We start from the raw sequence: 9,094 nt of genomic DNA, 5'->3' as shown, positions 1-9,094 counted from the left end.
AAACCACACGCCAATGAGAATTAAGACTGATTACCACTGAATGAACATGACTGGAGACTTACGTATATAGGGAATAAAGTGCTGCAGCAAAGGTAATACGAGCAGCCCATTAACACATGGGGAAGGCTGTTCCCTTCTCGCTTTTGTCCCCACTCCCCAGGAAACAGGGGGAAATGTCTAGAGACATTTTTAGTTGTCACCACTGGGGAAGGAGGCGCTACCAGAATCTAGCGGGTAGAGACTAGGATGCTGTAAAGCATCCACAACTCCCCTGTCCCCAACGAAGAATTACCTTGCACAGAACGTCAGCAGTGCCAAGGCTGAGAAACCCTGACAAAGATAACGCGTATCTGGATACTGATATATAAAAACATGCATTTACATAAACATATTATTTCTCAACTTAATGCAGTTTATAACAGGTAAAAAAATCAATATTTAATGACAGATGATTTGTCCTACATGCCAGCAATACAAAGTGTTGCATTTGTACCACCAAAACCAAAGGAATTGGTGAGTCCAATACATCTTTTCTCAGTTTTCCATTCCTGTGCCTTGAGTGGAACATAATTGAGATCAAATTCTGGTTCTGTACAGTCCAGGTTTAAAGTAGGTGGCAGTGTTCGATGATAACAAGCCAGGGAGGTAAAAGCTGCCTCAGCGGCCCCGGCAGCCCCCAGCAGGTGTCCCGTGGCTCCCTTGGTGGAGGAAACGGCAAGGGCGTGGGTGTGCTCTTTGAAAAGATGTTTGATGGCTTTGTTTTCAGCAGCGTCTCCCAACGGTGTGGAAGTAGCATGTGCGTTGATATAGGATATCTCTTCAGGCTGTACACCTGCATCTTTTATAGCAGCAGCCATACATCTAATAAAATGAGAAAAGCAACTGAACTTATCGGAACGACATCTAATTTTAGCAAAGTGTTCATTGTCTGTATGGCTTACGAAAAAGAAATATCCAAGTACACTGGATGAAAAGAACCCTTTATGCTCTAATGACAGAACAGCATCTTGGATTACCATGTGAGTTGGAATGCTGTCTGCATGGGAATAACATGGACTGATTCATCACCATGACATAAACATTCATCACCATGACATAAACATACAAACCTATGGATTTTACAATCTCTAATAAAATGTATTTCCATTTTATTTGAATCGTCCTTTCTTCCTTGAGGAAAAAGCCACATAGACTCAGGCCTAGAATAATTTCTCTTCTAGGAATTGCTTATCAGTGGGGTGTGTTGTAGAGTTAAAACGTGGAGAAAAAAATTTATAACTATGCTTTAATGTTTGCTTTCACATTTAAATGTAAAACTTGGAATATGTCCCAATAATCTAAAAAATGTCTGTCCTATTACTTTAAGGCTCAAACACCCTTTCAAAAATTGTCTATTCAGGATATGAGAATTCTAAATAAATGAAGAAATACAAAGCCAAACCCCAAGAGAAACAAACCCAAAAATAAAACACTTCTCTGGGAAAACCTCTGAAAATCTCATGGATGTTAACACCCTTTTTTTTAGTTGTTGATCTCTGGGCCGCAATACATTTCCTTAAGAGGCAGCTCAGAGTATAATCTGAAGCGTGCTGGAAAGTTTCACCTAAACACAACTATTTCCTCATCTAGCTGACTACTAGGCTTGACATTTCCAGCACCAGCAACTACTCACTAAAACTCAGAAATATAGTTCAGGGGTCGGTGAACTATGACCCTGGCCAGATGCTGTTTTTGTAAACACAGTTGGCCCCTGAACAAACTGGGGGTTAGGGGTGCTGACCCGTCACACAGTGGAAAATGCCCCTATAACTTTACCGTTGGCCATCCATACCCCCAATTCCACATCCGCAGATTCAACCGACCGCGGATCCTGTAGCACTGTAGCATGTACCTAGCGAAAAAGACCCACGTGTAAGTGGAACCGTGTAGTTCAAACCCGTGTTGTTCAAGGGTCAACTGTACTTTCATCGGAACACACCCATTCATTTTCGTACTGCCCATGGCTACTCTCAGTTACAAAGCAGAGTCTGAGTAGCTGTGACAGACACCCTCGTAGCTGGGATAATATTTTTGGCCCACAAAGCCAAAAATAGTATTTATTCCTTTACAGAAAAGGCTTGCCAACCCCTGGCTAATTGAACTGGTTAAAACATAATATGATCTAAGCAGGCTAACCTGTGAACAAACATACTGACACATAATGTTAGTGTCAGAGGGGTCTTTTGTTTTGTGGGTTTTTTAACTTAACTCACTGCCTCTTTCACAATAAAAGCACCTTGCTTTTCCAAGTACGGTCCTCAGGCCAGCAGCTTCAGCACCACCTAGGAGCTGGTTAGAAACGCAGCATCTCGAGCACCGCCCTAGACCTACGGAGTCAGAATCTGCATTTTAATAAGATCCCTGGGTGATTAGAAGTCGCAGCAGAACCCTACTGAAATGGAGCAGAGACCAGGTACACGTAGGACAAAGCACTAACTGTACTGTCCAGGTCTGATGGAGGGCTGCAGAAGGGAGCCTCCTGACCTTGACGGCTGTTAAGCCCAACTGAAGGGATGAAAATGTGGCAAAGTCACACACGGCCTTCTTCACAACGTTCCTGGCCTTCGCTAAAACTCCACATTTTGTAAGGATATTCACATGTTTTCAAATATTTCAAACGTGGTAAAGCAAAGAATTCAAAAACACTAGCTAGTCTAAAATGGGAACACAACAGAGATACAGTACACCAAGGCCAGATACTACAGTTTCCCCTAAGTTGAGACTCCAATAAAGAGTCTTACCTGAAGAAATGTGAACAAACAACCAGTCTTTACCTTAAGGCACCTTCTCCTCCAGGATCAGGGGCGGTTATGTGACTGGCATCACCTGAGAGTCCGTAGCCCAAAATCTCTGCATAGATCCGAGCCCCTCTTTGAACAGCATGCTCGTGTTCTTCTAGCACCAGCACAGCTGCACCTTCTCCCATCACAAAACCATCTCTCTTGGGATGGAATGGCCGACATGCTGACTTCGGATCAGAGTTTGTGCTCAGAGCCCGGGCTCTGGAAAACGCAGCCAGCGACAAAGGGCTGATGCAAGAGTCGGCACCTCCAGTCACCATCACATCAGCATCGCCGTGGGCTATGAACCTCAGAGAGTCTCCCACAGCATGAGCTCCCGTGGTACAGGCTGTGGACACTGCATGATTGGGGCCCTTGAGTTTATAGCGAATGCTGACCTGGCCTGCGGCCATACTGACCAGAATCTTAGGGACAAAGAATGGGCTGACTTTACTGTAACCTTTCGTCTGAAACATCAATGCGGTTTCAGAAATCTCTTCAAGGGGAACCATTCCCATGCCAATTGCAACACCAGTAGCCGCTTGGTCAGCTTCTGACTGAGGATGCCAGCCAGAATCTTTCAAGGCTAACTCAGCAGCCCCAACGGCCATAACGGTGGGAGAAGACATGGACTTGATATCTGATTTGGGCACAAAGTTTTGTGCGTTGAATTGACCTTCATCACAACCTCTTGGCACATAAGCTGCAACACTGCAAGGGACACTCTTATACTCTTCACCGACCAGTGAAACGATTCCACTCTCTCCCTGGATAAGACGATCCCACACCAGCTGAGTGCCAACACCCAGAGGAGTCACTAAGCCAATGCCTGTAACGACAACCCGCCTACGCAATCTGGGTGTTGGCACAGTTCCGGAAAACCTCCTTTCACTTATCAATCGCTGGCACAACCCTGTGTGTATTAGATGAGGGCTTGTAACTTTCAGGAAACTTTGCAAGCCGTTTGACAGCATGGTTGAGACTCGGAGGGTCAGAGACGTTCCGTAGCAGACCACGACACGCCCAGCAGGTACTGACTGTTGTTGAAATACCTTAAAGGCCTTAGAAACAACGTCCAAGGTGGTTTTTCTCGGGTGCTTGGTATGAGCTGTTAAGGAGCGCAGGGAAAATAATGTTACATCACTTTTACTTATCAAACCACCTGTCTGGACTCAACCCTTTTTAGACTCTCAGTACCCTCAGACATTCCAAGATAAAGAGCTGAAAGGACGACTCATTCGATTCACAACAGAACTGCACAATGAAAAATATACACGCACTCCTGGCCGGATATAGGCTGCGGAAAGCATCCTTTTTCAGGATTACCGAGGCCTTATTACTAAAGGCACAAAACACACTTCAGGGCCTATTCTTTGGGGTGGCGGTGAGAGAACTTTTTTGATCAGGGTTTCGGGGACCGCGAAGGTCAAGGGCGGGGTGGGGGGGAAGGGAAGGGGGTGTAGCCAACTCCCCGCACCGCCCCAGACACCCGAGGAAAGCGTGGCGAGAGGAAAAGACACCTGACCCGGGTCCTCCACACCCCTCTCCCCACGCAGCGCCGACCCGACTCGGAGCTGGAGGGCGGAAGGACAAGAGGAGCGAGCACCCACTACCTGCATCCGGCCTCCGGCGGCCAGCGCAGCCGCAGTCCCACGGGCGATGCGGGCGTGCGCCCGCGCACAGTACGTCCGCGCACGTCCGCGCACACCCACGTCCGCACAGGCGCGCACGCGCACGTTCGGCGTGCGCGCCCTCTGGGCCGGGCGCCCTTCCCCCGCGTCACCTTGGCGGAGGTCAGATGGTGAGGGGAGGGTCCGGGCGCCACCTCACCGACTCCAGCATAACTTGGGTAGGCGCACGTAACGAGGGGAGATAGCATTTTTGCGTATCAAAAAGGGATCTCTCTTTTTTTCTTTTGCTAATAATCCCAGATATTCGCCTGTTGTGGGAAGAGGGACTCAGTCGTATTCGCCCGGAATGCTAGGGAAGAATTAAAGAAGTTACCGTATCGTTACAGTGATCTCTGTATCGCCCAGAGTTGTTTATAATAGCAAAGTAGGACTCACCGAAATGCCCAAGAGCAGGAAATCAGTTGTCTATTTTGTGGTACATCTAAGTAATGTGCAGCCATTTAAAATAATTTTGTAAGTGAATATTTATTAATGTGGAAAGATGTTGATAATTTTTTAGAAGATCCAAGTTGTGACTTGTATTTTTCCTTTTTTTTTTTAAGGGTTTTCTTGGGGGCGGGGTCTGGTCTGCAAGCAAGTATAATGATTGCGGTGTTTTTGCCTTATTTTATTTTTTAATTTTTAAATTTTTTTGCCCACTCCTTGTGGTGTGCAGGATCTTAGTTCCCCGACGAGGGATGGAACTCAGGCCCCATGCAGTGGAAGCCTGGAATCCTAAACACTGGACCGCCAGGGGATTCCCTTTCCCCCTTATTTTTGCTTAGCTTTATTTATCATCTTCTCTATAGTATACAAACAATGCTTTTGTAATAATAAAGGTACTTTTACTTTCTAAAACTTATTTTCAGCTCTTGGGCGGTGCTCAAAATATCACAGCCAGTGTCTAAGAATGGAGACAAGAATAGAATAGAGAAGAATGTAGACATTTATTTCTAAGTGTTCGAAAAATTCAATAACTTTTATTTGTTCAGAGCTCACTGTGAATCTATCAAGGGAAAAATAAGATGAAAATATAAAAAAGCAAGAAATCAGCAAGGTAGTATTTGTTTAGATGACCATCTGTTGCTCACGTGCTGACCCAGGTGCGTTTTGTGTCCTTCTTTCTTCTGTAGATAAAGGATTGACCACATAACCTGCATCTGAACCTCTCAGCATATTTGTTTCTTTCTGGACAGTGTGCCTCTTGATGGCTTCCAAACAGAGTGCTTTGTCTTCTTTCCCAGCTCTAGGGAAGAATTTGGGAGAAGCTTAGCTTTTCCTGGTTAGTACTGGATTTAAATGTATCTGGAAATAGACTTTTTCTAAAGTAGTTCCCTAATATGACCTTGAGTCATCCTTGATCCAAGGCCTATTCAGTCACTTCTTAGGATGACCTTCTTTCAGTGACGACAGAGTTACTTTAAGAGAAATTAAAACAAACGTGGTTATAAAAAACAAAAGTACAACTAAAAGTTAAGGAGTGAGAGGTACCCAAACTTGCTCTCTCCTCTCTTCATGGCTATATAATATTTTTAAATCATAGTGTGAAAAGTCCTAAAATATTTTTTGAAGCCAAACTCATATGAAACACAGTTTTAACATGCTGTTCTTTTTTCTTTTGTAACATCACAAAATTATCTTGGATAAGAAGTGACAAGTCAATTAAAATATTGTAGAGGGAATTCTCTGGCGGACCAGTGGTTAGGACTCCCCGCTTCCGCTGGTTGGGGAACTAAGATCCTGCAAGCTGTGCAGTGTGGCCAAAAAACAGGAAAAAAAATTGTAGGAAAGTAAAGCCACCAAAAGTCTTTTCATTTTTATTTCTACCTCTGATCTTTCCTTTGGTCTGGAAAGGGGTGAGAGATTTTATGATATTCTAATAGCTATACTGTATGATTTAGTACCATATTCCTTGTTAAAATACCATGGTGTTTTAGCTAAAGTACCAAAATCTTCAAAAAGGCTCCACTTGCCATAGCCTCTTGTTCAGACATATGTTTACTTAAATTTTTTGTAATGTGATTCAAAACTATCTTTCCAGATATAGTTCCCATTCTCTATTAAAATAGATTTCCACCCAAGATGGCTGTTCTCTTGCACTCTGTACATCCTCTGCCTGACCAGTGCCTGCTTCACCTACACCCTACTCACGTGACTGACCTTCCTACAGACTTGCCCCCAGCCCCAGCTGGTGACTAATCTTTAGATCAGAACCTCTGTAACGTGAGAGTTCATCAAAGAAGCAGTGAGGGGCGTGCCTCACTGCTGGTAACCGATGAGCCAACCTGACATCAATTCCCCTGTAACTGGTAACCTCCCCCTCCCCCTGGAGCAAAGACTGCTGCCATGTCCTGCCCACTGTCTGCTGCAGACGGTGGGGTGTCCCTCCACGACCTTGCTTCAGACATGTAAGATCCCCCCATCCACCAAACCACTGGTGTCTCTGTCACTGACTCTGGGCTCTTTCTTTTGTCTTGAAGCTGGGTAAGCCCAGGGCTTGCAGGCCTGCAGGGTGCAGCCCAACACCCAGCAAAAGTGATCTTATCATCTCTAGATTGACTTCAGCTTGTCTTTTTTCATCTCTGTATCTTTGTACTTTCTTTTGTTCAACATTCATTTTCTTCCTAAGCTGTGCTAGAAGCTGGCATATGAAAATGAATAGGGTATGGTTCTTGCTTTCAGGAAGTTCATAGTCTAAGGAAACAGCCATGGAGACAAATATGTGCAAACCACTGAAACAGGTGCTGTAATAGAAGAATATGACAGAATTATAATAATACAAAGGAGACAACTGGGTCAATACTACCTTCCAAAGTCAGGAAAGCCTTCAAAAAAGTTGACCTTTGAACTGCATCTTGAAAATGAGTACATGTTTGTCTAGTAAATTTGGTGGGAAAGGGCATCCTGACAGAGTAGAACAAAGGCCTGGATACCTGATATCTTCTGCAAACTGCTAGTAGTAGTTCAATGTGGCCAATGCTGGATGTGAGGTGTGGGACAAAGCAACAGTGAAAGCATGAGAGTGAAGCAGGGGCTGATCTGAAAAAGTCTTGGATGTTGTGCAGAAGACTTTGGATTTGATCCTGTAGGTCAGAAATGATATGCAGGCAGCCCTGGTCTAACATGGACTGCAACATTCTTTTATTGAATCTAAATTCCTCTAGGAAGGAAATGGTAAACTCTCTCATTCCCTTCACCGGACTCTCTGCTAGTTCTTTTGTCTTGAACAAAGCCACTTAGTACATTCAAGTTTCTTGCCTGACTCGTGACATCATTTGGCGGTAGAGTGTGTGTTGCTGAAATCTGGCCTCTACACTGGTGCCAGATTAAATCTCGGAGACAGAGTTTTGGGTGAAGTGGAAAGAAATGGCTTAATTGCTTTGCCAGGCAAAGGGGGCCACAGTGGGCTCGTGCCCTCAAGACTGTGCGCCCCGCCCTGGAGGGGGTCGAGAGAAGTCTTACGGTGTTCAAGGAGCAGGGCGTGGTCAGCTCGTGGACATTCTGATTGGTTGGTGGTGAGGTAATGGGGAGTCGGCATCGTCAGCCTTCTGGTTCCAACCGCTCTGGGGTCTACATGCCTGTGGGCAGCAGTTAACTTCCTCCACCTGGTGGGGTTTTCAGTATCTGCAAAAGAGCTCAAAGGATGTGGCTCAGAATATTCTCTATAGTCCTGGAGGAAGAACTAAAGGTCCTTGACTCTGTTTAATGGCTAAAGTATTGTTATTTTGTCTTGCTTGATTGTCTTCCTTTCTTTCTGCATTTTCTCACTTCTCTGATTATTCTTCAACTAAAGTTTTTCTACAAACAAAAGGCAGGTGTAGGATGTGGGTGGAGGTCTATTCTGGGAAGGCCTCACAGGGTCCTGCTCAGTTACATGTGGGCAAGGGGTAGCCATAGAAAACGTTTCAGCAGAAGAATAACATGATCAGATGTGTGGTTTAGAAAGATCATCGTTGCAGCATGTGCAGGGGGATTGGGGAATGTGGGAGTGGACATGGGGAAGAAAGTTAAGACTGGTGAGGCTCTACGGAGGGGATGAATTGGGGGCTTGGGATTGACATATGTACACTACTATGTATAAAATAGATAATAATAAGAACCTACTGTATAGCACAGGGGACTCAATGCTCTGTGGTGACCTAAACGGGAAGGAAATCCAAAAAAGAGGATATATGTATACATATGGCTGATTCACTTTGCTGTACAGCAGAAACTAACACAACATTGTAAAGCAACTATGCTCCAATAAATATTAAAAAAAAAAAAAAAAAAAAAAAGACTGGTGAAGCCCTAAACTAAGGCAGTGGCACGGAGGAGAGAGTGCTAGGATGCTGTCCTTAATTAAGTGTGTGTTGGGGGCATTTCCTCCCACAGCTGGGAAGTCCTGCCCTTCTTCATCTCATTAACCTCCCAATTTAAGGGTTCTTTTCAAATTCTTCTTCCATGAAACTGCAACCACAGTGGAATTTTCCTTCTTCTAAACTAATAGTTCTCCAAATTTACCGTGCACCAAAATCACCTGAAGGGCTTACTACACACATTGCTGGGCCTCATCTTTTTTTTTTTTTTTTTGCAGTACGCGGGCCTCTCACTGCTGTGGCATCT

At 44.7% G+C, this 9,094-nt stretch overlaps 1 protein-coding gene across 3 annotated transcripts; it reads right to left on the bottom strand.

Moving 5' to 3' along the window:
- Window positions 1–363: 363 nt before the first annotated feature.
- OXSM (3-oxoacyl-ACP synthase, mitochondrial) lies at window positions 364–4,506 on the bottom strand. Of its 3 annotated transcripts, none has more exons than XM_024738171.1 (3): window positions 4,433–4,506; window positions 2,814–3,927; window positions 364–861 (listed from the first exon to the last, which is right to left on the bottom strand). In XM_024738171.1, the coding sequence occupies exons 2-3, from the start codon at window positions 3,791–3,793 to the stop codon at window positions 459–461; spliced, it is 1,383 nt and encodes a 460-aa protein (XP_024593939.1). In that variant the 5' UTR covers window positions 3,794–3,927; window positions 4,433–4,506; the 3' UTR covers window positions 364–458. The 3 variants fall into 3 exon arrangements, with proteins under 3 accessions (XP_024593939.1, XP_024593941.1, XP_024593940.1); XM_024738173.1 differs by having other exon boundaries at window positions 4,430–4,478; XM_024738172.1 differs by lacking the exon at window positions 4,433–4,506 and adding an exon at window positions 4,345–4,409.
- Window positions 4,507–9,094: the final 4,588 nt, after the last annotated feature.

The sequence above is a fragment of the Neophocaena asiaeorientalis genome, unplaced genomic scaffold (genome assembly GCF_003031525.2).
Source record: "Neophocaena asiaeorientalis asiaeorientalis breed wild unplaced genomic scaffold, Neophocaena_asiaeorientalis_V1.1 scaffold691, whole genome shotgun sequence".
Classification (NCBI taxonomy): Eukaryota; Metazoa; Chordata; class Mammalia; order Artiodactyla; family Phocoenidae; genus Neophocaena; species Neophocaena asiaeorientalis.
This window is presented reverse-complemented; position numbering and strand designations above follow the sequence as displayed.